At 39.1% G+C, this 27,827-nt stretch overlaps 1 protein-coding gene across 6 annotated transcripts; it reads right to left on the bottom strand.

Annotated features, from left to right (window-relative positions):
- Nucleotides 1-2: 2 nt before the first annotated feature.
- RNF14 (ring finger protein 14) lies at nucleotides 3-23,690 on the bottom strand. 6 transcript variants are annotated; one of them, XM_074313701.1, is made up of 10 exons: nucleotides 23,294-23,613; nucleotides 21,857-21,939; nucleotides 21,048-21,217; nucleotides 19,724-19,893; nucleotides 18,501-18,652; nucleotides 15,133-15,660; nucleotides 14,236-14,464; nucleotides 4,945-5,117; nucleotides 3,098-3,228; nucleotides 3-1,386 (listed from the first exon to the last, which is right to left on the bottom strand). In XM_074313701.1, the coding sequence occupies exons 4-10, from the start codon at nucleotides 19,875-19,877 to the stop codon at nucleotides 1,329-1,331; spliced, it is 1,425 nt and encodes a 474-aa protein (XP_074169802.1). In that variant the 5' UTR covers nucleotides 19,878-19,893; nucleotides 21,048-21,217; nucleotides 21,857-21,939; nucleotides 23,294-23,613; the 3' UTR covers nucleotides 3-1,328. The 6 variants fall into 6 exon arrangements, with proteins under 6 accessions (XP_074169802.1, XP_074169803.1, XP_019594678.1 ...); XM_074313702.1 differs by lacking the exons at nucleotides 21,857-21,939; nucleotides 23,294-23,613 and adding an exon at nucleotides 23,620-23,690; XM_019739119.2 differs by lacking the exon at nucleotides 21,857-21,939 and having other exon boundaries at nucleotides 23,554-23,686.
- Between the last annotated feature and the right edge of the window lie 4,137 nt (nucleotides 23,691-27,827).

The following is a 27,827-nucleotide window of genomic DNA, read 5'->3' as shown; positions in this document are numbered from 1 at the left end:
GATAATTTTTAAATTATTTTTATTTTTAAGATTAAGCATCCTCATTGACAATTCAGAAACAGTCCTTGCTGACTCTTTGGATACACACACATAAAATAGTTAAAAATGATTCCCCAATTTTCAAGGACACGGTAGAAAAAAAACGTTCACAACTGCAGCTGAATTCTTCTGCTGTTTTTTTCAGAAAAAAATCTTCTTTTGCTACCAAGCCACTCACCAAACCAAAAGGAAAGACAATTTTTCAAAAAGCCAATAAAACCCAGAAAGAGGGATCTAGGCAAGTCAAAATTATCCCCCAAAACAGTGCTGTTGCAAAACAGGGTGGGAAATCAAATTCTCAGAGCTCATCAGAGAAGACCTTTAAAAAGAGTTCAGAGAGTTAGGACTAAACTACAGTGGTGTGGAGTTCGAAAAGCAGATAATTAAAAAAAGTTCAGCTTGGGAATATATCAGGCTTTCTCCTATTCCAGCAGAGGAAGTAAAAATGTGAGCTGCTGGAGTTAATATTAAAATTGTCCTTACCAATGGAAGGTTGGGTGAGGGTAAAAAAAGAAAGGCAGCAAAAGACAAGTTGTTTTGAATCTACGCTCTACTGCCCAGGAAAGCCGAACACGGCTGAAATTCTTCTGAGCCAGTATCATTAAATAATACACCTGGCTCAAAACCAGTAGACTATACACCACTAACAAATATCAGGTGACCCACAGTGTTTGTGGTATTAAAAAATATTTCTAAAACTAGCTATAACTTTCCATTCTGAAAGCAGTAGAACAAAATGACATTGGGCCTTCCAACCACTTATAAAGGGCTCTCTCCAAAGGGAACTAACTTAGCAGAAATTCAGGTTGGAAGGAATGTAACATGGAGTAAATGAGACAGGCTCTCAGTACAATTTTAATAAGGCTTCTACCCACCCCAGTTGTAAAGAATAGTAGTACTGAGGGGACTCCCACAGAATGTCTTAGAGGGATGCTTCTCAGAGATAAAAAGGGTCTGTAAGTTGAACTCTTGACCCCTCTTACCTAAAGCTTGGGGAAAATAAATAATTTTTAACTATTCAGAGCTTTGGGTACATAGTAATAGTTAATATTCTCTAGTTTTCATTTTCTGAACCTTTGGCTTATAATTTTTTCTCAATTATGTTACATTGAAAAATGTATGAGTGTGCCTTAATCAGTAGTACCACATGAAAATAAAAAACCTTCTTTCGTATCTTCTACATTATAAGAATGAATGAATGGTACCCTAAATATCCTGCAGTTACTTTGCATACTCAACAAAAGATTAGGGCAAACCATTTCACTTCCACATCTTCAGCAGGAGCTCACTTAGTCTTCAACCTCATCTTCCCAAATATCTCCATTAACATCCACAGCATGGAACAACCTGGAAACATATAAGGTACAATTTTATACAGTTGGAAGAAACCGAATATAATTTCTTTCCCTCAAAAATACTTTCTGCCCTCTTCTGATAACATCTTTATCTTTTCCTCTCCTTTAATCTTTCACTGAGGAGAACTGAAATACAGATCCTTTGAACAAGTTGCCTTAAAGTTTATAGCCCTTTTAGGATCCAGACAAACACTGTAGGGCCAAGGATAAATAATAATGGACCATGGGTATCACAAAACTGATACTCAACATATACAATATGTGGAATAAGCCAAGATTGGGCAAGTCAGGCCATCTAGAAGTTGAATTCTTTCAAGACACTTTAACTCTATTACATACTAGTCATTCCATTCTGTCTCCCCAGTCCTTGCACTCTCCATTCATAAAATGTTTTATAGTTGCCAACTTGTCTTTCTTCCCTTATGTTACCTAAAATGTACACAATTTTCGAAGTAGATTTCCAGTGGTTTGTGGACAGAGCTTGTTTCTTCAAATTCTCTTACAGTTTGATAACACCAATGATAGCAGGTACTATAGAGATGCCTATTAACAAAGATCATCACCTGATGCTGAAATTGGAGCTGGTGGAGAATAGGATATTTACATCATGCCAAGAAATCACCCCACAGATCACTTACTAATAGCAAAAAAGAAAAAGTACCTTTACAGTGGAGCAAGTGATAAAACTGAGCATCGTGCTACATAGTGGGACAGCCTGACATCATGGACATGATGTGATACAATATGAAGCACACATCACCCTCAGGAAGTATTCTGGTCAAAATGTTACTCTACGTCCCGTCAAACTTCAGTCTAGACCTAACTTTCAGTTTACAGGAAATAAAGAGGATAGAGAAACAAGCTAAAAGGCACCATGAAGAAACAAAACTCTAGAAGGTAAGATGTTCTCGCACAGGACAACTGGCCTGGACTCCTCAAAAAGTCAATGCTCCCCTCAGCACATACCAAAAAAAAGGTGGGCAAAACTTTTTATATTAAGAGACTAAAGAGACAAAACCAAATAAAATGACTGAACTCAATTAGATCCCGGTTTAATAAAACAGCTTCAGACGATATTTCTAGGGATAATTGGGATGTTTTAAATATGTTTATTAGAGGGGTGGCCGGTTAGCTCAGTTGGTTATAGCATGGTGCTAATAACACCAAGGTTGCTGGTTCGATCCCCGCATGGGCCACTGAGAGCTACGCCCTCCTTAATAAATAAATAAATAAATGTTTATTAGATAACAATACACCATTATCACTAAATTTTTTAAAGTATTGTATGTAGAAGAATTTTCTTATTTTAGGAGATACATGTGGAAGCATTTAGAAATGAAGTATCATGTCTTCAACTCAGGGTCAAGTAGTTCAGCAAACTAGAGAACACATATGGCAAAATATCAAATGTTAATTTTGGTGGAAGGTATCTTACTATTCATATTCCTATCCTTTCAACTTTTCTGTCTGTTTGAAATTTTCATTATAAAAAGTTGAAGAGGATAAAAAAATAAAATTTCCAAATAGTGTATTTTCCTCATAAAACTCATTTTCAAGGCAATAATATAAAAATTCATATATATAAGAAAATATGAAAGCGAATTCTCTAATACACAAAGCACTTGAGTCAAAAACACTGGATCTATGGTCTGCAAATCAAGCGCCAAAAACTGCTTAGCCTAGGGAATTGTGTGTCTACGTACCGGTTAAAACACGGGGAAGCAGGATCAGTGAAATGTCTATAAGGGTTTGCTCTCGACAAGGAACCCATGCAAATCCAGCAGAAATACTGCATACAGCCAGTACATGTCATCTTGTTACATCCATCTAATTTCTGGTGGGAAGGATAAAAAGGGAAAAACATCAGGGCTGTAAAAGCAAAAGAGAAATGCATATGCCAAAAAGATTCAATACAACATTCTCGCAGTCTCCCTTTTCTCATATAGGGCTGGTATATCTAGGTAACACACTGATAACTATTTAATGCTTACCCTTTTGTATTACAGGTAAAACACAGAAAATACTTAGCAGGTGTTCCTACAACTACTTAACAAGTTCTCTTCTGATAAACTGTGGATGCAAACCAAACATATAAGTGGAACACGTTGTTAGATTAATATTCCAATGTCTGGACTTAATGTGTGTGATTCTAAACTTTTACATAAATCTAATTAAACATTTGGTATCAAGTTCTCCACTCTGTCATAGCGTGGACACATGTAAGAAGTGGCTAAATAGAATGCTAATTTACTTAATGGAGTAACTGGGGAATGACCACCACGTTCAGTTCAGATATACAGTAGTTCCCCCTTATCTGTAGTTTTGCTACCTGCAGTCAACCGTGGTCCAAAAATATTAAATGGAAAACTCTAGAAATAAACAATTCATGAGTTTTAAATCGCACACGGTTCTGAGTAATGGGATGAAATCTCGTGCGGTCCTGCCCAGGATGTGGCATCCCTTCCTGTTACTTAGTAGCTTTCTCAGTTATCAGATCGACTGTCACAGTATTGCAGTGCTTGTGTTCAAGTCACCCTTATAAATGCCTAATGCTACCTCACATTGCCTACATTATTCACCTCATTTTGTATCATTTCACATCATCTCAAGATGGGTGGGTACAATACAATAATCTATTTCAATGAATAGAGACCACACATAACTTTTAATACAGTATATTGTTCTATTTAATTAGTTCTTGTTAATCTCTGACTGTGCCTAATTTATAAATTAAATTTTATCATACCATGTTTCCCCGAAAATAAGACCTAGCTGGACAATCAGCTCTAATGCGTCTTTTGGAGCAAAAATTAATATAAGACCCGATATCATATTATATTGTATTATATTATATATTATATAAGATCTGGTCTTATAGTAAAATAAGACTGGATCTTATATTAATTTTTGTTCCAAAAGACGCATTAGAGCTGATTGTCTAGCTAGGTCTTATTTTTGGGGAAACAGTAGGTATATATGTATAGGGAAAAACATAGTACTTATGGGGTTTAGTATTATCTGCAGTTTCAGGCATTTACTGGGGGTCTTGGAAGATATTTCCCACAGATAATGGGGCGAAGCTACTGTAATGGGTTAGAACAGTAGGATCAAATACAAAGATATATTTTGATTTTAACACACACTAAGTTTTTGTCAAGAAGCAATAGCTTTATCTGTCTATTTTGGCTCAGATCAGTAGGAAAATGTCTCTATTTCCTAAGAATATACTTGTTAAGCAAGTATGTTAAATTCCAGGATAAATAGTGTAAGGCTTGATTTTTAAAATTTTTAAAATTACATCAATGAGTTAAGAGTTGATTGTAGCTCTAGTACGGCCTCTCCTAATCCATTCAATTTTGAGGTAGATATAACGTGAAGACAATTGTCACGGTATGAAAACACTTTGAAAAAGGAAGCCTACATACATTTAAGGTCGATAACAATATCAAGTAAAGAATTTGCACCTTCCAAGTAAGAAAGTTTAAGAAATACCAAAATGTGGTTTCTTAATTAGTCATGAAATTAATAGGGTTCTTGCTAATCTGTTTACCTCTATGGGAGTCCCACAACACGGGCAGCTCTTTGAATTCTTTTCTAGCCACTCCTTACTTTCCATCTCTTCCAGTGCCTTCTGAATCACCCTCTTACCATACCTCTGTTCCAAAAATCTTTTATTGGCCTCATCTGCTTGCAGGTACTCATTTCGTAAGTCTATTAATTTCTCTAGAAAGTGAAATGGAAAATTAACTTGTATACAATTTTGCAATAGTAATTAAAAACCATTAAAAATGGCCATAACATTTGACTACTCAATAATGTTACCCCTGGGACTTTATCATAAGGAACTAATCCAAAGTAAATTATATGCATGGAAATGCCTATAACAATGGCAAACAAATTAAATGTCCAAGGGAATAACTATGTGTGAAAGAGCCATTTAATGACATAATCATCAGTTATTAAAAACTTATAATTAGGATGGCTACAACTCAATTAAAATATTCATTATAGACTCCAGAAAAAAAGCATATTTAGGTTATCACTAGGTAAAAGTTAGACATGCACAAGTGACTAAGAACAAAAAGGAATCTTCCAACTAGAAAAGTTGGACCAGCTAACAGTGGTAGAATAATAAACAGGTTATCTTTTATCTTTGATTTTGACTTAATGTTGATATGCTTGTGCGACTAGTAGTATAGAGTTAAGACTGACTTATCTAAAAAACGCAATGGTTGAAGCAGACACTGATTTTCCACTAAGTCAGCATCATTCACCACTTGAAAATAACAAGGCCTACCAAGTAAACGAAAAGTACCTTTGGCTAAAGGGCAAAGACTAACTGTTTAATTTGGTGTATCAAAAAAAAAAAAAAGGACTTCCGGAAAAATGGCGGAGTGAGGTGAGCCTCTGTAAAGCTCCCCTGGAATTTACAAAGAATCGAACAAAAACTCCACAAAGGACTCCCTGCACAGCAGACAGGCAACACGAAGAGGCCCACTACCGACTGAAATCACCTACAGGTGGGAGATTCGCGCGAGTGAAGGGAGGGAGGAGGAAAGGGAGAAGTGCGGAGACGGAGCCGCGCGGGCGCAGGACGCAGACCTCGCTCAGTGCTCCGAGCTCGCTGCTTCCCGGAACTACCGCAGCTGCGGGAGATCGGACTGCTAGGGTTCCGCCAGGGCTCCACAGGGCTGAGGGGGCAGCATATAACACAGCTGAACCCAACGCTCACGGCAGAGACCTCGGAGTAAAGACTGAAGGAAAAAGGCTGAAAACGGTGGTTTAAGCCCGCACTGCCGAGCAGAGAACGGAGCCTTAGGCACTGAGACTAGCCGCCCCCTCCCTCCCCTCCCAGAGCTCGCCCCGCCCCCACCTGCCCGGTGCTAGAAGCGAAACAGTGGCGGTGCCAGATCAAAACAACAGAGAATTTGCTATTTTGAGAACTGTGGACCGCAGACACGGGTTCGCAGCCCAACTAGTTCCGGCAAAGGGGAGAGAGCTGTGGAGGCGGGACCGGCCGTGGTGGTGGTGGTGGTGGTCGCCGCCGCCATTGCTCTGGGCCACCTCTCACAACTCACCCCGCCCCTGACCCCACCTATCTGGGCGGATCCCTGCAGGAGTAAACAGAACTGCTGAAACATACGGGCTCTGAATCAGGAGCTGGAAGAGCTTTGGAACATCAAAAGCCCTCCGCATACCCACCGGGACACTGCGCCCTGTGACCTAGACGAACTATTAACAGAGGAGAAGCCCGTCTCCCAGGGAATCCCCCCATTGTGTGAGAAGTTGGAATAGTGCAGAGAAAACATAGCACTACCGTGTGGGAGAAGAAAAATAAATTGCAGTTGGAGAAATAATAAAACATTCTACCAACAAGTACTGGCAAACAAAAGAAAGACCGCTTCCTATCAACCTGTTGCAGAAGTCACTCCTGTAGATGTCTAGGAAGAGAAATAGTAAACCGGTAATCGCCATGAATAACCAAGGCAACAAGATAGCTCAGAAAGAAAGTGAACAATCTCCAGAGAAGGCACTTAAAGATACAGAAATATGTGACTTAAATGACAGAGAATTCAAGATTGCAGTTCTGAAAAAACTCAACGAGATACAAGAAAACACAGATAGGCAGTTAAATGAACTCAGAAACTCAATCAAAGAACAGCATGAGCATTTTACGAAAGAGATTGAAATTTTAAAAAGAACCAAATAGAATTTCTGGAGATTAAGAACTCAATAGAAGAAATTAAGAATGAAATAACCAGCTTAGGTAGTAGAGTTGACCAGATGGAGGAAAGAATCAGTGACATCGAAGATAGAAACCTGGAAATGACACAGATAGAAGAAGAAAGAGACTTGAGACTTAAAAGAAATGAAAGAACTTACAAGAACTTTCTGACTCCATCAGAAAGAGCAATATAAGAATAATGGGCATACCAGAAGGAGAAGAAAGAGAGAAGGAACAGAGAATATATTCAAACAAATTGTCGATGAGAACTTCCCAAATTTGTGGACAGAACTGGACCCTCGAATCCAAGAAGCAAATAGAACACCTAGTTACCTCAATCCCAACAGGCCTTCTCCAAGGCACATTGTATTGAAGCTGTCTAAAATCAACGACAAAGAAAGAATCCTCAAGGCAGCCAGGGAAAAGAAGACGGTAACTTACAAAGGAAAGCCCATTAGATTATCATCAGATTTTTCAGCAGAAACTCTACAAGCCAGGAGAGAATGGAACCAAATATTCAAACTATTGAAAGAGAGAAATCATGAGCCAAGAATAATATATCCAGCAAAGATATCCTTTAGATATGAAGGAGGAATAAAGACCTTTCCAGACATACAGAAGCTGACGAAATTTTCTAATACACGACCTGCACTACAAGAAATACTAAAGGAGGCTATTCGACCACCATCAACAGGGACAATTTCTGGCAACCAAAACATAAAAAGGGGAAGAGTGAAGGCCTGAACCGAATATGGGAATGGAGAAAGTAAGCGTGCTGAAGAAAATGGAATACTCTAAATATCAAACTTTCTTTTACATAAACTTAAGGGTAACCACTCAAAAAAAATCCAGAACTGAAATATATACTGAAATAAAAGAAGAAACAGAGGGAAACATCATAGAATACCACCACACAGAAATAATAGACAACAACAAAAGGCAAAGAAACAATGGAGACACAGCCTTACCAGAAAACTAAAGATAGAATGACAGGAAATCCTCACATATCAATAATCACCCTAAATGTAAATGGACTGAACTCACCAATAAAAAGGCACAGAGTAGCAGATTGGATCAAAAAACTAAACCCAACCATATGCTGTCTCCAAGAGACACATCTCAGCTACAAGGACAAGCATAGACTCAAAGTGAAAGGGTGGAAATTGACACTCCAAGCAAATGGTACACAGAGAAAATCAGGTGTAGCCATAATGATATCAGATGAAACAGACTTCAAGGTGAAAAAGATAACAAGAGACAAAGATGGACATTTCATAATGGTGAAGGGGACTGTACAACAAGAAGACATAACAGTCATCAATATTTATGCCCCCAATCAGGGAGCACCGAAATACACCAAGCAACTACTAACAGAACTAAAGGGAGAAATTGACCAAAACACAATTATACTAGGGGACTTAAATACATCATTGACAGCTATGGATAGATCATCCAAACAGAAAATAAATAACGAAATAGTAGCCCTAAATGACACATTAGATGAAATGGACATAATTGACATTTATAGAGCACTTCATCCTAAAACATCAGACTATACATTCTTTTCTAGTGTACATGGAACATTCTCAAGGATAGACCATATATTGGGACATAAAATCAGTCTCAACAAATTTAAGAAGATTGAAATCATACCATGCATATTCTCTGATCACAAGGCTTTGAAATTGGATATCAACTGTAAAAAGAAAGCGGAAAAACACAAATACATGGAGATTAAACAACATACTTTTAAAGAAGGACTGGGTCAAAGAAGAAATTAGAGGAGAGATCAAAAGATACATAGAAACAAATGACAATGAAAATACATCCTACCAAAATTTTTGGGATGCAGCGAAAGCAGTTTTAAGAGGGAAATTTATCTCATTACAGGCCTATCTCAAGAAACAAGAAAACTCCCAAATAAATAACCTCATGTTACACCTTAAAGAACTAGAAAAAGAAGAACAAGTAAAACCCAAGGTCAGCAGAAGAAAGGAAATAACAAAAATTAGAGCAGAACTAAATGAAATAGAGAACAAAAAGACAATAGAAAAAATTAATGTGACAAAGAGCTGGTTCTTTGAAAAGATTAACAAAATTGACAAACCCTTGGCTAGACTTACTAAGATAAAAGAGAGAAGACACTGATTAACAAAATCAGAAACGTAAAAGGGAAGTTATCACGGACACCACAGAAATACAAAGGATCATCCAAGAATACTATGAAGGACTATATGCCACCAAATTCAACAACCTAGAAGAAATGGACAAGTTCTTAGAAACATATAGCCTTCCAAGGCTGAACCATGAAGAACTGGAAAATCTAAACAGACCGATCACCAATGTGAAATTGAATCAGTCATCCAAAACCTTCCCAAAAGCAAAAGTCCGGGACCAGATGGCTTCACTAGTGAATTCTACCAAACCTTCAAAGAGGATCTAATACCAATTCTGCACAAACTCTTCCAAAAATTGAAGAAGAGACAGTACTCCCTAACTCATTTTATGAGGCCAACATTACCCTGATACCAAAACCTGGTAAGGACAGCACAAAAAAGAAAACTACAGACCAATATCTCTAATGAATACCGATGCAAAAATCCTAAATAAAATTCTAGCAAATCGAATACAACAATGCATTAAAAAGATTATTCATCACGACCAAGTGGGGTTCATCCCGGGGCACAAGGATGGTTCAACATCGCAAATCCATCAATGTGATACATCACATAAACAAAATAAAGGACAAAAATCATATGATTATATCAATTGATGCAGAAAAAGCATTTGACAAGATACAACATCCATTTATGATTAAAACACTTAATAAAATGGGTATAGAAGGAAAATACCTTAACATAATAAAGGCCATATATGACAAGCCCTCTGCTAATCTCATAATTAATGGAGAAAAACTGAAGCCCTTTGCTCTACGTTCAGGAACACGACAGGGATGTCCCCTATCACCTCTGCTTTTCAACATAGTGTTGGAAGTCCTTGCCAGAGCAATCAGGCAAGAGAAAGAAATAAAAGGCATCCAAATTGGGAATGAAGAAGTTAAATTATCACTCTTTGCAGATGACATGATGCTATATATAGAAAACCCTAAAGACTCCACCAAAAAGCTATTAGAAACAATCAACGAATACAGTAAAGTTGCGGCTACAAAATCAACGCACAAAAGTCCATTGCCTTCCTATATACTAACAATGAAATCTCAGAAAAGAAATACAAAAAACAATTCCTTTTGCAATTGCAGCAAAAAGAATAAAATACCTAGGAATAAACTTAACCAAGGATGTGAAAGACCTATATGCTGAAAACTATAAGACATTTTTGAAAGAAATTGAAGAAGACACAAAGAAATGGAAAGACATTCCGTGCTCATGGATTGGAAGAATCAACATAGTTAAAATGGCCATATTACCCAAAGCAATATACAGATTCAATGCAATCCCCATCAAAATCCCAATGGCATATTTTAAAGAAATAGAACAAAAAATCATCAGATTTGTTTGGAACCACAAAAGACCCCGAATAGCCAAAGCAATCTTAAGAAAAAAGAACAATTATGGAGGTATCACACTTCCTGACTTTGGCTTGTACTACAGGGCTACAATAATCAAAACAGCATGGTATTGGCAGAAAAACAGACACATAGACCAATGGAATAGAATTGAGAACCCAGAAATAAAACCACATAAATATGGACAGATAATTTTTGACAAAGAAGCTAAAAACATACAATGGAGCAAAGACAGCCTCTTCAATAAATGGTGCTGGGAGAATTGGATAGCCACGTGCAAAAGAATGAAACTGGACTGCTATTTGTCACCATGTACCAAAGTTAATTCAAAATGGATCAAAGACTTAAGCATAAGACCTGACACAATAAACTGCATAGAAGAAAACATAGGTACTAAACTTATGGACCTTGGGTTCAAAGAGCATTTTATGAACTTGACTCCAAAGGCAATGGAAGTAAAAGCTAAAATAAACGAATGGGACTATATGAAACTTAAAAGCTTCTGCACAGCAAAAGAAACCATTGACAAAATAAAGAGGCCACCAACTGAATGGGAGAAGATTTTTGCAAACAGTGCCTCCGATAAGGGGCTAGTATCCAGAATATACAAGGAACTCATGCAACTCAACAACAAAAAACAAACAACCCAATTGAAAAATGGGCAGAGGACTTGAAGAGACATTTCTCCAAAGAGGACATACAAATGGCAAATAGACATATGAAAAAATGCTCAACATCACTAATCATCAGAGAAATGCAAATCAAAACCACAATGAGATATCACCTCACCCCAGTCAGAATGGCTATCATCAACAAGACAAATAGTAACAAATGTTGGAGAGGCTGTGGAGAAAAAGGAACCCTCATACACTGTTGGTGGGAATGCAGACTGGTGCAGCCGTTATGGAAGGCAGTGTGGAGGTTCCTCAACAAATTACGAATAGAATTGCCATATGACCCAGCAATCCCTCTCCTGGGTATCTACCCAAAAAATCTGAAAACATTTAGAGATAAAGACACGTGTGCTCCAATGTTCATTGCAGCTTTGTTTACTGTGGCCAAGACATGGAAACAACCAAAATGTCCTTCGATAGATGAATGGATAAAGAAGTTGTGGTATATATACACAATGGAATACTATTCGCAGTAAGAAAAGATGATATAGGAACATTTGTGACAACATGGATGGATCTTGAGAGAGTAATGCTGAGCGAAACAAGTCAGACAGAAAAAGCAGAGAACCATGTGATTTCACTGATATGTGGTATATAAACCAAAAACAACAAAAGAACAAGACAAACAAATGAGAAACAGAAACTCATAGACACAGACAATAGTTTAGTGGTTGCCAGAGGGTAAGGGGGGCGGGGGGTGGGGGGTGGGAGATGAGGGTAAGGGGGATCGAATATATGGTGATGGAAGGAGAACTGACTCTGGGTGATGAACACACAATGGGATTTATAGATGATGTAATACAGAATGCTACACCTGAAATCTATGTAATTTTACTAACAATTGTCACCCCAATAAATTTAATTAAAAAAAAAAAAAGTCAGTGTATAAAATTTACCACCCAGAGGTACTGAAAAGTTCCTCCTGCCAACTTTTCCCCTTGATACTCTATCTGGTTTCTATTACTTTATCACCTAAATGGAATAGGCAGCCATTCCCAAAGGCTTTACTTATAGACAAATATAAGTAGCTTTTGTTCATAAAGCTAGAAGCTTTACTTACAGCTTTTGTTCACCATCCTATTACCTTAATTTTTCAACATGACTAATTAAAGGCCTCTCTCAATAATGCTCTGGTTATTTTATTACTTTCCTCATATTTATAACTCTGTCTCTTTTTTTATGCAGTGAACATCTTCTGGCACAGAATCCTATCTGCACTTTTTCCTTTCACCTGAATCCTTTCTCTGCGTTGTGCACTCCCATGGCTCCATCACCTCTGCTTAGATGTAGCAGACATGTATCTTTTTATCTTGTCATTTTTATCCCTTTAACAATCAAAAACATTTTTGTGTTCCTAGATATCTTAAGGACAAAGATTATTTCTCTAATGTTCTTAAAATAATAACATTGCAAGTACTTCATGTATTTTACATGGTAATATCTAATATACCTAAAAATATAAAGAAAAAGATGCCAAATTTTGCTGAAGCCCCCAAGCCTACCTTCAATTTTTCTTCCTCAAATGATGCGAAACACCTGAAATGTATATTAGCTTCTCAATACTAAGGCTACAGAAATCTAAAAAATGGCCTATACCATGCTGTAGTGAGTTCTCCATCGCACCTGCATGGACCCACTACAAGCCTCTGCTCTAGGCAAGTGGAAGTATCACTCATTCTCCTCTCAGGGTGCTTCCTTGGAGATAAGGATACTCTGTCAACAGTAGCAATCAGTAACTATAATACTAATGGCATTAATAGTTACCATTTTACATGTATTAGCCCATTGTTCTCAAACTATCTGTGGTGAAGGACTAGTTTTTCTTCCCCATTCTGTCAAGAACAATCAAATGAATTATTAGGGGGGTGGCTGGTTAGCTCAGTTGGTTAGAGCATGGTGCTAATAACACCAAGATAGCCAGTTCGATCCCCACAGGGGCCATTGTGAGTTGTGCCCTCCTTAAAAAATAAATAAAAACTCAAATGAATTATTAGAAAAATGAAAGTAAAAAGACAAAAAATAAGCCTAAATTTTTATTAGATCTGAGTGACATAAAATTACTCCATGATATCACTATAAAAGTTTCCAACATTGACTCTCAATTTTTGTATTTATCTTGTCACAGACCAGTGTAACAACTATAAACTTCAGGAAGCACTACAATAGTTCATTTCATCTTTACAGTAACCCTAGGAAGTAGATAATATCGTCATCCCTGTTAATTTGAGAAAGTCACCAAGGTCCAGTTAAATTGATATCAAGGGCCTAATTTCTCAATCCTTATCTAGATCAAAAACGGCAAACAGGTTTCAACTCTTGTGCCTCCTTCAATAGAGGGTGGCTTTCTGAAGTGCTGTGCGGTGGAAGATTCTGAGGGCTCCCTGGGCTCAATGAGAAAGCACTCGATGACTGATCAGACATGTGCCACAGAAACAAATGTGACAGCTATGCATTTGCCAATCAGGATCTACATGATTTCATGTTCAAAGATAAAAATTACCTTTCCAATTCTTCCCTGGAATATTCTCCCCAGATATCTGCATGGCTTGTGTCTTTACATCCTTCAATTCTTTACTCAAACCACTTTGCCAGTGAGGCCTCCCCCAGTTTCCCAAAGTAAAATCCCAGCCCCCTTCCCCTTCAAAAATATTTCATATCCTGTTCCTGCTTTATTTTCTCCTCAGCACTTACCACCATGCAATATTCTTATTTATTTTGTTGGCCTGTCTCCTCCATTAGAATGTAAGTTTCATGAGGGCATTTGGTCACTACTATATCCACAGAAGCTAGGACAGTAATTGACACAAAAATCTGTTGAATGAACACATCCAAATTGGAAAACTGAAGTGATAAATTGGGGTTTTTGTTTTGTTTTTGGTAGGGGGACAGGGGACTGAGTTCACAGTTACAACTTACCTGCCGTCACCTTACATGGAGACACGCCGTGGTAGGTTAGTCTGCACAAGGTACAGAAGGCAAAATTGCAACTCGAACAAATGCCCATGGTGCAGCCAGGCTCCTGCATGACAGGCAACTGGCAGCAGGGACGGGGACAGTACACCACATCCGCCATCAAGTCCAAGGTGGACTGGAGGAGCAGCCGGTCGTAGCGAGCAAATAACTCGGCTTCCACTAACTCTTTCACCTGGAGGAAAATATTGTAAAACACAGAGGTTTGATGGTTTCCCAACCAGTTCTGATCCTGAGGAGATCCTTAGAACACTGATACAAACCAGACGCACATAAAGTAAACCCCTCTATCTCACTTCAAAATCAAACCAAGTATGGCAAGTCTGTGTCTTGACTGAGATGGTGGTTACGTGGGTCTACACATTTGTCAAAACTAAGCCAACTGTACACTTTAAATAGGTACATTTATGCCTTAATAAAGTTGATTTTTTTTTAAAATCACACTAAGTAGGCTGTCCTTATGTTAAAATCTGTAAATGATTCAGTTAACCATTCCAAGGGCTATCCCTTTCAGATCCCAACCTCGTACAAAGACAGACTAGTGATTCCCCAAGGCTGATGACATCCTAGTAAATATACAAAGCAAATCACCAGAATTATTTTATACTTTTTCAACATTCATCCCTGCTGAGGACTGCCCATTCCGAGGCCAGCAAAAGAAGCATTTACATTTCCTTAAACAGTAAAGACCACAGTAGTCTTGATGGACACAGTGAAACAACTTGCAGGCTTGCTCCAGGGCCTCAGACTGCCCTAATGAGCCCCATCAAGGAAGTTCCTGAGAAGATGTCTCCCTCTGTGAAAGAGAATTAGGACACAGCTGTCATCAGAGTAAGGAGTTACCTGACTAGGAGTGGCCACCGAAGAGCACTTGGGTTCTGGGCAGTTGAGGCATTGAACTTGGCCATCTCTGATCTGGATTTCAAAGTAGTCCTTCAGACAGGCTTTGCAGTACACATGCCTGCACTCCAAAAAGTACATGCATTCACTACCCAGCTTCTCACAGAAACAAATATTGCACAGGAACAATTTACTATTAAAACATTTTATCTGCTGAGCTTGATCAAAGTCCAAGATTTCCTGGATCAGACTTGCCAATGATTCTACATCCTGCACAGCTCTCTCATCCACAATGTCTTCTTGGTCTACATCAGATCCAGCAGCTCCTCCAAACTCTAGCTCTGTGTTGGCAGAGGCTTGTGCCGTCCTTCTCTGCACTTTTTTCTGAGAACCCATCTTGAGCTCAAAAGGAGAGACAATATTCAGGTACCCTAGGGTCTCTTCCTTAAGAAACTGCATCCAGGCAAAGAGGACCACACTGCCACGGTGTTCTTCCCACAGGTTGTCTAAGTGCTTGCAGAGAGCAGACAGCTAGGAGAAAACACATGAGGATACCCATGAGTTTGGGAAGATCATGATGCTGTCAACTCCTGATTTCCCTTGAAATCTTTTTAACTTGTAAGTTAGGCTTTCAGAGTTCCTAACCTGATTTTTTTACTGCTGTGATAAATTGTGCTGCAAAACAGCACCAATACTCTTATCGGAGCACTTCTTAAACGATTCAGCCACATGAGCCGCAGTAGAACAAATGCCCATGGTGCAGCCAGGATCTTGCATCACAGGCAACTTTAGCATCAAAGTCAGAAGCTAAAAGAAATCCCATGGAAACAAGAAGAATGGGTGACTCCACAAAATGTAGAATTAGGTTTGCCACATGCTGCTGAATGGATGAGTTTTCGTCCATTAATTGTTCTTTGTGTTAGTATTGCTATCTACCTCATGTAGGAGAAAGAGATCTGGTTCTAAAATGAACTATTTCTATTCCTTTGGAGTGCTAGCCTTGTAGGTACCCTGAAATAATGGTTAGAAAGAGGACAGTTTAAAATACCATCCAAGTTTTAAAATTAATTCTAACTTTCAGTCCTACCAAAGAGCCAACTCACGTGACAAGCATCTGATCTGATTTCAGAATGCTTGTTATTCAGATTTACAAACTGGTTTTAACTGAGCCATCTGGGCTTACACCAGATCCTGGTTAATGGAGGCAGACAGACTGACATTGAACCTGGACACGATAAGCCCTCAACATGGTTTGGCTGCCTGCCATAGGGAAAGTTCACACTTTTGAAGCTAAGCAACCAAAGTTTAAACTATTTCAACTTTTCCTCCTTAAAAGTAGTCTATTCAATTTGAATGACAAATATAAGAGGATTTTCCATTAGAAATGTGAAATATTTGTAAGTAGAGCTCAGGAGTTATAATCAGCTTTTCTTTTTAGGTAAACATCAAAAAATCAGTCTTCCAGATGCAAACCAATTTTGCAAATTTACACAGTAAGTGAATAAGAACCACATTTTCTGTTCCTTGCTACTCACTCAGCCCTATACAGGCATGAACTTAAACACTTATTGACCAGTTCAAGATTGGACAACTAATGCTTTTCCACATTTGCATGAATATGCTTACAAGATCAACCACGCTTTTGAGAAACCTGCTGAAACTGGAATAAACATTAAAGGGAAGCTCTGAGTCCTGTGAGAGCCACCAAGTCCAATGAAGAAGCCATTCTCTTACAGCCTCCATTCTTCTCCAGCCCCTTCTCAAAAGAGGCATCTGGGATGCACACAAATGTAAGGGAAGGGGAGATAGAAAGAGGAAAAGAGCAAGAGAGAGACTGGGTATGTATATATGTTAGAGGAGGAATAATGGAAAATACAAGAAAACTAACAGTTCCTTTCTATTTACCAAGCCTAATTCAGTGAAAGACAGGTCCATGTGTCAACTTCACAATCAACAGGTAAAATTCTTAATGCCAAGGAATCAGGGCCCAGCAACAAGCAAGAATTGAACCAAGAAGGCGCATAAGAGACCAGTTAAGATGTCCAATATGCACAAAAATTTATTTGATAGAGGATCCCACTGTAGTTTTAGCTGCATAACCTAAAATAAAGAACAACTCTTCCCCACACCCGCAAACGCCAGCATTAAGAACATGCTATTTGGCTGGAATCTGAAACCACCACCACACACCCAATTAATCTGTCCTTATGTTGTACGTGTGTGTATATGCACACATGTATGGATGTAAAGGATCAAGAGCTCTCTTGAGAAATGAGGCTATAAATATCTAAATAATTCAGTCAACTATCAGCGATCTAAATGTCAAACAGCCTTGATATTCCTGGGCAAATAATCCACTATCTTGAATGTATTGCCTCTGGCAGAGCTATTAGAATGTAACGTAATAATCCTTTTTACTCTACATGTATTATCTTTTTAAGTTTCATTTTGTTTGTAAACCTCAATTTTAAACTCATTTTATAAAAGCACTCTCATCTAAAAGATAAGACTGTTGGGGCAGCAGAGGGAGGAAGGGGATTGAAAATTACATGATCAAAAAGAAAAACCTGACAAGCTGTTCCTTAGTCAATAACTCTGACAGCTTTTGTCTTAATAAACATCAGCCTATCAATCTTCATCATGACTTCTAGAAAAGTAGCTACTATTGATCCGTTATCTAACCCAGAACACTTTATATTAGCTTCAAGTCATATTTATGTCTCAATCAAGAGTTGAGGTTGTTACTAGAAAAGGATATATAACCCATAGGAAATAACGGTTCATAATATAAGGTCTCAAGCCTTCATGAGATATCTACAGGAATCATACACATTTCTATCTGTGTAATTACATCTATGTGAGACCAGTCAGCAGTTATATGTTATTAATATACAGATCTTTAAGAATAAAAGCACTTATTTTTACTTAGGACATTTGTTTATTCTAACTACCTTACTTCTATTTGAGTCCTCCGATTAGAATTAAATCTTTCATTTAAGGACTGGATAAGAAACTAAGGAAAAAAAAGAGTAATACCAACATCTAAGGAAAATGAGGAGGACCTTACAGTCTCCATCACAACACAGATTAAATGGGAAAATATCAAGACAAGAAACAATATACTTGATTAAAAATTATTCCCACTGCAATTCATAATGATTCATCATTTTAATTACTGCCATTCCTTTCTCAAACACCAAACATTTTCAATTCATTAACATTAGGATTCATGAAGGCAAGGGAAAAAAAATTACAAAATCAAAGCCATTTGTTCTTCATGCACTGAATTCAAGATTAAGGTAGTCTTCCATTAAAGATGAGTTTTTTAAGTTTCTAAAAATGGATAGGAGAAATTAAGTTTCGGGTCTAACCTGAGTTGGTGACAGCCATTTGCCACTAAGTGTGAATGAAGGTGGGGAGGAGGATGGATAATCTGGTGGCAGTTCAAAGTTCAGCACAAGTGGAGGCAGAAAGCAAATGGTGTATTCAAAGCCACTATTCTGGAGACACTCATTTGAATTGCCTGAACCAAAAACAAAGATTAGAAAGGATCAGTTGGTCAACACTTGAGTGTCCATTACTGTTGAGCAGTGCTCAAGCAAGACTTAATGCTTTAGCTGAGGGGATAAAAACCCTCCCCCAAAGCACTTCCTATTCCCTAATTTTAACTTCATAACCGCCACCTTAAAAAAAAAATCTTGTAAGCCCTTGAAAAAATCTAAGCACCATGAAATTTATAATGAAGATACGCAACTTATTCTTGTATACACTTTTGAGTACAATTCCTAACACGAATGAGCAAGTAATACACAATGTTTGGTTGTTGTTTTACAGTAGATGATTAAAGACACAATCTAGAGAAAAGGACATTTATTTCTATCAAAGACCTACTTAGACCCGCATGTACCAACTACCCATGCATTATAGTTGGGAGCATTTGTGCCAACACAATGATTTCAGACTTCAGGGGCAAGATACAGCACACAACACTCTCACAATCAAAGTTTCATTTTAAATGGTCACACTTAACTTTCTTTTCTCAGTGCCTTTATAGTAGAAACAGTCAAGAAAGTGTGCATCAAAGTCTTCTGCAAATGTTTGTATCAAAAGCAGCATTTTTTTTTTTTTTTTTTCTGAAGCAAAGGGTAACTAACAACAGAGTAATAACACATACCACTTGTTTATGGTAGCTTAAAAGATTCTGGAAACCAAACAGTATTAACAAACACCAGTATACTTTAAAGGTTCCTAAGAGTTCTCACATACATGATTTCATTTTCTCTTTTATTATCCCTATTGAACAGTCAATGACTCACAGCTGATAAACTGCTAGTTAGAATATTAGGATACACAGAATATGCAGGACAATATCCCAAATTCAGTGGTCAAAAGGTGAAATCAACCTGAAAAACCTGAAAACTGTTTATCTCCCAGTCCAATTTTAATTTAAAACAGAAACATGTATTAAATCTGTCATAATACCATCTATCATTAATGCCTATAAACAGAAGGTGATAATTTAGGTTTCACTAAGAAACTGAGAATTATCATTATTTAGGAAAAAAATCTGTTTAAGAGAATATTATTAACTAACCGCTCACAAATATCTTGAAATTTTGTGGCAAGTCCAGATAGATCCTGGTTTCTCCACCTTGGACAGACTCTGCTTTTCTAAATTCATCTCCATCATAAATACTCGCCAGGGCCAGCAATTCATCTTCCTGAGCTTCTCGGTCTTCTGACGACATTTAATTTTCTGAGGATCTGAAGAGAATCATTCAAATCAGTTAAGAATAGAAAAAAGGCACAGAGTTTGGAAAAGTCAAGCGGCACCAAGAAAAACAAAGTTCCTCACAAACAAGTGCAAAGAATTAATCAATACTCTCACTTTACTGTTAAACTGAAAAAGTGACAGGCATGTCTAATATTCTAGTACCTTTGCAACAGTAACGGCCTTTTCTTCAAAAAGAATGGTTATGGTGCTTCTAATTGTTGTAGGTATGACTGATTTAGGGGGAAAAAGCATAATTAAAAAAATTTTTGTTTTGACAGGACAAATTACAAACTACTTGATTTGTCCACTAAATCTAGCAGTGCCCACAAAAGGAGTCAAAGTATATTTGATTCACTTTTTAAAAATAAGTGAATTTTTTAAATGCACAGGAATCTCAAGAGCAAGTTTTCTTAACCTCAGCATTACTGACATTTTCGAACAAATCATTCTTTGTTGTGGGAGGCTGTCCTGTGCGTTATAGGATGTGTAACGTCATCCCTGGCTTCAACTCATTAGACGCCAATAGCATTCCTTTCCCTCAAGAGTTGCAACAATCAAAAATATCCCCAGACATGGCCAAATGTCCCTGGGGGGAGGTAGGGCCAAAAATGCTCCCAATTGAGAACACCCTGTTCTAGAGAATGTTACAGGAACAGATACTATATAAGAGAATTAGATAACTGAGGAAGCAGCAAAATAACATTAACATTTTGAAATGATACCAGATTTTGTCAAATCAATTTTAAGATTTATCATTATTTTAGGTAATACAAATATGCTACAATTAAAGTGTGAATCAATGCTTTTTAATCACAGCAAGTGAAAGTTGCATCACAATTTCAGATAATTTCAATGTGGAAAAAATACATAATGAGAATCTATGAAAATTATTTATTGGACAGTAATTACAATTGCAAATATGCTCCCTCTCAACTGGAATATTTTTTTAAATTGAAGTGTACAAAAATGAAGTTAGGACAGGGTTTTTCATGTTATAAAAGGTGACACTACAAAATTTAGACAAATTCATAAAATTATTCCACTTTCAAACAAAAATTTTTTTTCCAAGAGATGTAATGGTTCTGCTTAAGCTGCCTCCCTATCTAAGATACAGTGACATGTTCTATTTGAGGTCAGTTAGTACCTGTTAATAACCGAAGAACAGAATATAAACACTGCAGTCTATTTCAGTTCAGAATCTGGAATTCATGCAAATCCCATTTATTCTCCCGACGATGGAGATGAGACTGCTGAAGCGGGATAAGAGGCCAAGATGTGGAATTCATACTAGATATACTATAGAAATCCTGCCATCTGCAGAAAAAAATACAAAATGGTGTTAGGACCCTCTCCAAATTTAAATTCTGAATTTCTATTATCACCTCTTAAGTCAAACACATTCTAACACAGTCCTAATCTACAGCTGCATACCGTGTTTCCCCGAAAATAAGACCTCACCGGAAAATAAGCCCTAGCATGATTTTTCAGGATGACATCCCTTGAACATAAGCGCTAATGCATCTTTGGGAGCAAATCTTAATATAAGACCCGGTCTTATTTTCGGCGAAACACGGTATTGCTCTCCTAGGACAGCCTAACCGAGCCACGTGATTAAAGGGGTATTTGCAATGAGAGGTCTTCTTATCTGACTGTCTTCAGCCCTGGGAGGAGCTGAGGAGGAACAGCAAGGTCATGGGAGGACAGCACACCACACCCCATGACAAACACCTTCCTGAGTTTTTGCTTCTCCTTTCCTCTTCTGTTGCTTCTATTCCTTCATTTCCTATCCCTTTCCAGTTTTTCCTCTCTCCTGCTAATGAATTAATCCTGCCAGGGACACTCCATACTAGGTTAACTTAAGTATGATAGCAGGATATTACAACACAAGATAAACACCAAAAGCACTCGCATGCATGCACACACATACAAACTTTTACATTCTGTTCTACATGCCTTAGAGCCAGGCTTCTGAACTGGGTGTGAGGGAGAAGAGGAAGGTGGACCATAGATAGGTTATGGAGAATCCTATGAACACCCTGAAATTATATGCAAAATTATTACACGAAACGATAATTTTAAAACCAGAGTCTCAGATGTGTGGCTCCCAAATAAGCTAAACATAAAATTCAGAATCGATTTACATTTACTGAGCACCTACTATGTATTATATTAGTTTCTTTCACATGATCTTATTTAATCTTAAACAATCTTACCAAATGTAGTACCTGGTGATAATTAAGCTTTTTGTTTCTTCCTGTTTAAACACTTATAAATGGGATGAGAAATAAATTTATGGAGTTTCTGGGTTTAGGTTAGTGTTCTCAATCTTGTCCGCACATTAGAATCACCTGAGCAATTAAACCAGGCATCAGTAGCTATCCAAGCTCCCCAGGTGACTCTACTGGGCAGCCAGGATTAAGAAGCACTACTCCAAGCAGTGTTTACCATCAACACTTCCTCATGCCCTACCCACCAGACCCCAGCTTTGGAAGCTGCCATGGGGGTCCCAGTCCCTTAATTCAGGTCGCTGACCTACATTTCCCTCTGATTCTATTCACTCAGCCTTCAAGACGTACTCCATGTAGAAATTTCCAATTAGAAGTCATGCTTATCTTTAAAAATCCAGCAAACTTTTTTATTGTAACTTTCCTATAACACTGTCACATCCCACCTTGTCTTACAGTCATTTATGAACTGCACTTTCTCTCCTACCAGATTGCATTAGTTTCTTAAGAGTGAGAATCACGTCTTTTGCATTTGTTTATTGTTCTCAGCATCTACAGTGCCTTGCATTAGACATTGGGAAAAAGGAGCAGTGAATTGGAGTGAGATGCAGCGTGCTGAAATGGGGTACCAGAATCATGAGGTTCAGTAACTGCTCTGCCACATCCCACTAGAAGCAGAAGGGTGGGTTGGTCGTAATAACAGCAAGAACAGTAGCTCTTACCATGTGTAAACCCTTTAAATGCATTAACTCCTGTTAGGTTCCCACAACCCACGAAGCAAGTCCTATTACTTTCTCAATTATACAGATGAGAGAAATAACATTTTAAGTCCCTAAGGCCCAAGGTCACACAGCTAATATATAAATCTGCATTCAAACCACCCTGCTTCTTCACCTGTAACACAGGAACGAGAATAAACCCCGCTGCCATCAGACAAGATATAACTGAAGTTTAATACCAGTTTTGGCAAACCGGAAACCGCTACGCGGGTGAGGGAGGCCCCTCCTCCGCCGGGTTTCCCTGAGGCCTGGGAATATCCTACTCGTTTTCCCAGGCCACTCCATGCGGACTCCAGCCCTGGGGTCAGCTCTGGCTCCGGGATCAGCACGCCGCCGCCGGTGTCTCCACCGCTCACCACCCGGAGTGTCGAGTTTGTGCGACTCACCTAAAACCGGGGAGGGGCGGGCAGGCCCACGTCCTGCTACCTGCCCCAGCGCTGGGACGCAGAGGGCGCTGTGCCGGCGTGAGAGGTCCCGAAAGAGCACGGCCTGGATCCTACCCTTCCTCCTCTGAGCGCCCCGGGGGTCTTAGCCGGGCCGGGCCGAGGGTGCCCCGTCCTGGTTTGTGGGGCTAAGGCCCACTGAGCAGTCCCGGCCCGGCCGCCCTTCTCTGCCTCCCGCGCCCGGAGCACGGTCACCAGCGTACCTTCCGGCCGCCCACCGTGCCGGGTCCGAAAGTTCCGCCCTCCGCCTTAGCCCCGAGTCCCCTCACCGCCACTCGCCCGCCCGGCCTGGAGAAACCTGGCTCAACCTGCGCACCGCCTCTTCCGTCCTCGGAGCTGTCAGCTGAGCTGGGCGGATCCGGCTGCAGCGGCCCCGGCGTGAGGAGAGCTCTGCGCAGCCGCGGTGTCCGCCTGGCCCCCCCGGCGACCCACCGCAGGCCAAAGGCGGCGCTGCAGGCGGGACCACCGTCACCTCCACCACCGCTCGGTAAACTTAAGTGCTGTGCCTCTGGAGAAGCCGATACAAATGCACATCTGTATTTGTATAGAGACCTCATGCCCAGGGGTCTCCTTTCAACAGTTCTGGGATAGGGCCGGGGAATTAGAATTTTTACCAGTCCCTAGAGGTGATCGCGAGGCAATGGTCTACCTGGGGCAGACACTCCCGCAACCATCCCAGCTCTGCTCCCCCAGATAGATTTCAGCCTCCTCGATCTCAAATACCTTCTCAGAAATGCTGCCCATTTTTCTCCTCCACCATGAAAGCATTCACTCATTGCTCATACTATATAACAGTAATAACGACCACAGGTACTGAGCAGTTAAGATACTTAAAGCACTGTGGCAAGTTCTTTATGTACATTGTCCCTTTATCTTCACTATAACATTATGATTTGATTTAGGTACTATTTGTTATTCCCACTTTATAAATGAGGAATTGAAATTTAGATTCAATAACTTACCAAAGGGCGCATGATTATTAAAAGGCTGAGCAGGAATAAAAATTACATGTTCCCGACCTCATGCCATATACAAAAATTAACTCAAAGTGGAACAAAGACCTAAATATAAGAGCTAAAACTATAAAACTCTTGGAAGAAAATGGGGGAGTTAATATTTGTGAACTTGGATTAGGCAATAGTTTCTTAGTCCACCAAAAGCACAAGCAACAAAAGAAAAAAATAAACTAGATTCATCAAAATTAAAAACTTTTCTGCTTTAATAAAACACTATCAAGAAAGTGAAAAGTCAACCCATAAAAGAAAATATTTGCAAATCATATATGACAAAGGTCTAATATCCAAATATATATATATATATATATATATATATATATATATAAATTCTTACAACTCAACAATAAAAAGACAAATAGCTCAATTTAAAAATGGGCAAAGGATCTGAATAGACATTTCTCCAAAGATATACAAATGGTCAGTAAGCACATGAAAAGATGCTCCACATCATTAGTCATCAGGGGATGTAAATCAGAACCACAGTGAGAAAACACTTCATGCTCACTAGGGTGTCCATAATAGAAAGACAGGTAATAACAAGTGTTGGTGAGGATGTGGAGCAATTGGAACCCTCATACACTGCTGGTGGGAATATGAAAATGGTATAGCTGCTTTGGAAAACAGTCTGACAGTTCCTCAAAAAGTTAAACATAGAGTTACAATAAGTCTACTCCTAGGTATATACCCAAGAGAATTGAAAACATGTTTGCACCAAAACTTGCATACAAATGTCCAATTACATTTGTATATATTTATTTGTAATAGTGTACACAGATGTACATCATAGCAGCAGTATTCACAATAGCAGAAAGGTAGAAACAACTCAAACATCCATCCATGGATAAATGGATAAATAAAATGTGATATATCCATACAGTGGAATATTATTCAGCTATAAAAAGGAAAGGAGTACTGATACATGCTACGACATGGATGAGCCTTGAAAACATTGTGCTAAGTGAAAGAAATCAGATACAAAAAGCCACATATTGTATGATTCATTTATATAAAAATGTCCACAATAGGCAAATTCATCCAAACAGAAAGTACTTTAGTGGTTGCCAGGGGCTGAGTCAGGAGGGCATGGGAAGTGACTATTAACGGGGTGGGTTTTTTTTTTGAGGATGAAATTATTGTGAAATTAGATAGTGATGATAGTTGCACAACTTTGTGAATATACTAGAAACCACTGGGCTGTACACTTTTAAAGGGTGAATTTTATGTGAATTATATCTCAGTCAAAGTGGTACAAAGCACTGTTCTCAGCACTTAAGTGGGATGCTGAAATGTTGGTTTCTGCTCCTGGGAACCATCAAACTAATGTGGCCCTAACGATTTAATAAGCTCCTGTGTCTTCATCATATACTTCTCCTCCCAGAAAATCAGCTTGCAGAGCTAGACCTCAAACCCAAGCCTGCAGGACTCTAAGGGTCTTAACCACCGCTGCCTTCTTGGCAAGATTTGGCTTTGTGGCCAGCCACCTGTGCAGCCACACCGGATCCTGTGCTCAGAAGCGCCCCAGTCTTTGAAGGACCTGCTCTTGGTCTAATGCTCTGCTATAGCCATGTCGAAATTCTCAATAATTTTCTAATAAGAGGCTCTGAATTTTGATTTTTGCAGTGGGCTCCACATATGATGTTGCTGGTCCTGTACTCAGGGGAGGAGAAAAACCAAGTGAGTAAATTGGGGCACTGGAGGGGTTTACCTGGCTGCCACAGAGGGGAAACTTGAAATGCAAATAATCTCTCCTAGTTTTCTCTACCGTAAATCTTGACTATTGCAGAACGGAAAACTATCTCTGTAATAAATACCAAAAGCAGAAACGCACTCTTTAAAAATGCAAAGGAAGGAAGGAAGAACTACTGAAGTCATTCACTAAAGTGATTATTCATGTTTAGCCAAAGGAAATAAAACCAAGAGCAAAACGCATGCAATCCTACCTCAGAGTGCTCAGAGGTGAGACCATGAATCCTGCCAGAGATCTCAAGGATGCAAAAAGTGAGGGGGCCCAAGAACCAGCTCGGGAAATTCTCACAAAGTTGGAGCAGGAGGTGAATTGTGACATCATGTTGTGACCTCATGTCAGAGGTCTCAGGATGGAGGGAATAGAAGAGAGAATTTCAAAGCAGTGTTAATAATCTGGATGAATGTTTAAAGCGGACTAAACATTTAGAGTCCAGTTTTGAAATCAGGATTGGATAAAGAGTTTTCTAATAAATTTTGTCTTTAGACTCCACAAAAATAACAGTTTTATGTTGATGGTTTCATAAGTTTGGTTAGTCTTTTAAACTAACCATGAGCTTTCCCCATGTGCCCAGCCCTCCATTGTGTTAAGTAATTTACATGCATTATCTCGTTTAAACACCCAGGACCCCAGGATTGAGGTAATTTTGTCTCCCTATTTTACAGATGAGGAAATTGAGGCACTAAGTGGTGAAGTGATTTGATCAGTGTCATACAGTGGTGACATACAGGATTAGGACCAATTCCTTATCAGTCTGACCCTCTCCTAGAGCCATAAGAGAACCAGGTTTTCACGTAAGAAATACAGATAGAACAAAATAGTTCTAGCCTTAAGAACTAAAAGGGAAAGTGCTACAGAAGTTAGGATTAGCGTCTATGACATAGTGGTAGATGAGAATGAGAATATATAGAGAGAGACCCAACTCCGGGCCCTTACCCCAGGTATACTAGATGATGGAGCCTAGGGCTAGGAGAGGATGACGTGTGCGACCTAGACCAGAGGTCAAGACCCAGGCCATTGCATAGAGAAGCAGGAGTTAGTCACACAATATGTCTGGTTCTGTTGGGGCCAGCAGGCCTTCCATGAATGTCTGTACTTGTTCCCATCCATTGCTGGCATCCAATCGGTATCCAGAGAATTTGCTGAGCTCATCCCACCTGCCCAGTGGGGACAGCCTCCTTTTCAATGGCCATCACTCACAAGCAAGCTTGAAACAAGCCCTGACACAGAGGGGCAGCAGCGTGAGAGAGAAAGCCCTGCTCCAATTCTGAGAGAGGTCTGGACGGTGGTAAGCCTCACCCCAGCAGAGAAGTATCACTGACTTCCTGCTGGTCTCCTGCCAGAGTATCTGCTCACCCTGTCGATCTTAAACATGTTACAATTATCACATGGAAATCTGAAAAATTGGTTTTTCTTTAAAATGGTGGCTTCATCCCTTAAAAAACAAACAAACTGGGAGCTACTACACTAAAAGCATAATTATAAATCACTAACAATTGGAGTGCTACTCATGTCCCAGGCCATGCTCTGAATACTGTGTATGGACTAAGCTAAACCTTACAGCAGCCCTATGACATAATTACCATCATCCTCTTGTTAAAGCTGAGGAAACTGATCACTGAGAAAGTAAGTGACTTGCCACTGGTACACAGATGGTAAATTATGGAGCAAAGCTTTGAACCCAAGCAATTGGAGTCTTGAGCCCACATCATTAACC

This window comes from Rhinolophus sinicus, linkage group LG10, assembly GCF_036562045.2.
Source record: "Rhinolophus sinicus isolate RSC01 linkage group LG10, ASM3656204v1, whole genome shotgun sequence".
Taxonomy (NCBI): Eukaryota; Metazoa; Chordata; class Mammalia; order Chiroptera; family Rhinolophidae; genus Rhinolophus; species Rhinolophus sinicus.
The sequence above is the reverse complement of the archived record's forward strand: the minus strand, read 5'-3'. Positions and strand labels throughout refer to the sequence as shown.

Coding starts and splice junctions, on each gene's coding strand:
- RNF14 (XM_074313702.1), bottom strand. CDS start 19,877: ATGTCGTCAGAAGACCGAGAAGCTCAGGAAGATGAATTGCTGGCCCTG. Junction 14,465..15,132: donor CGGTGGCCACTCCTAGTCAG/GTAACTCCTTAC, acceptor ATTTTCCTCCAG/GTGAAAGAGTTAGTGGAAGC. Junction 1,387..3,097: donor GCTTCCCCGTGTTTTAACCG/GTACGTAGACAC, acceptor ATATGTTTCCAG/GTTGTTCCATGCTGTGGATG.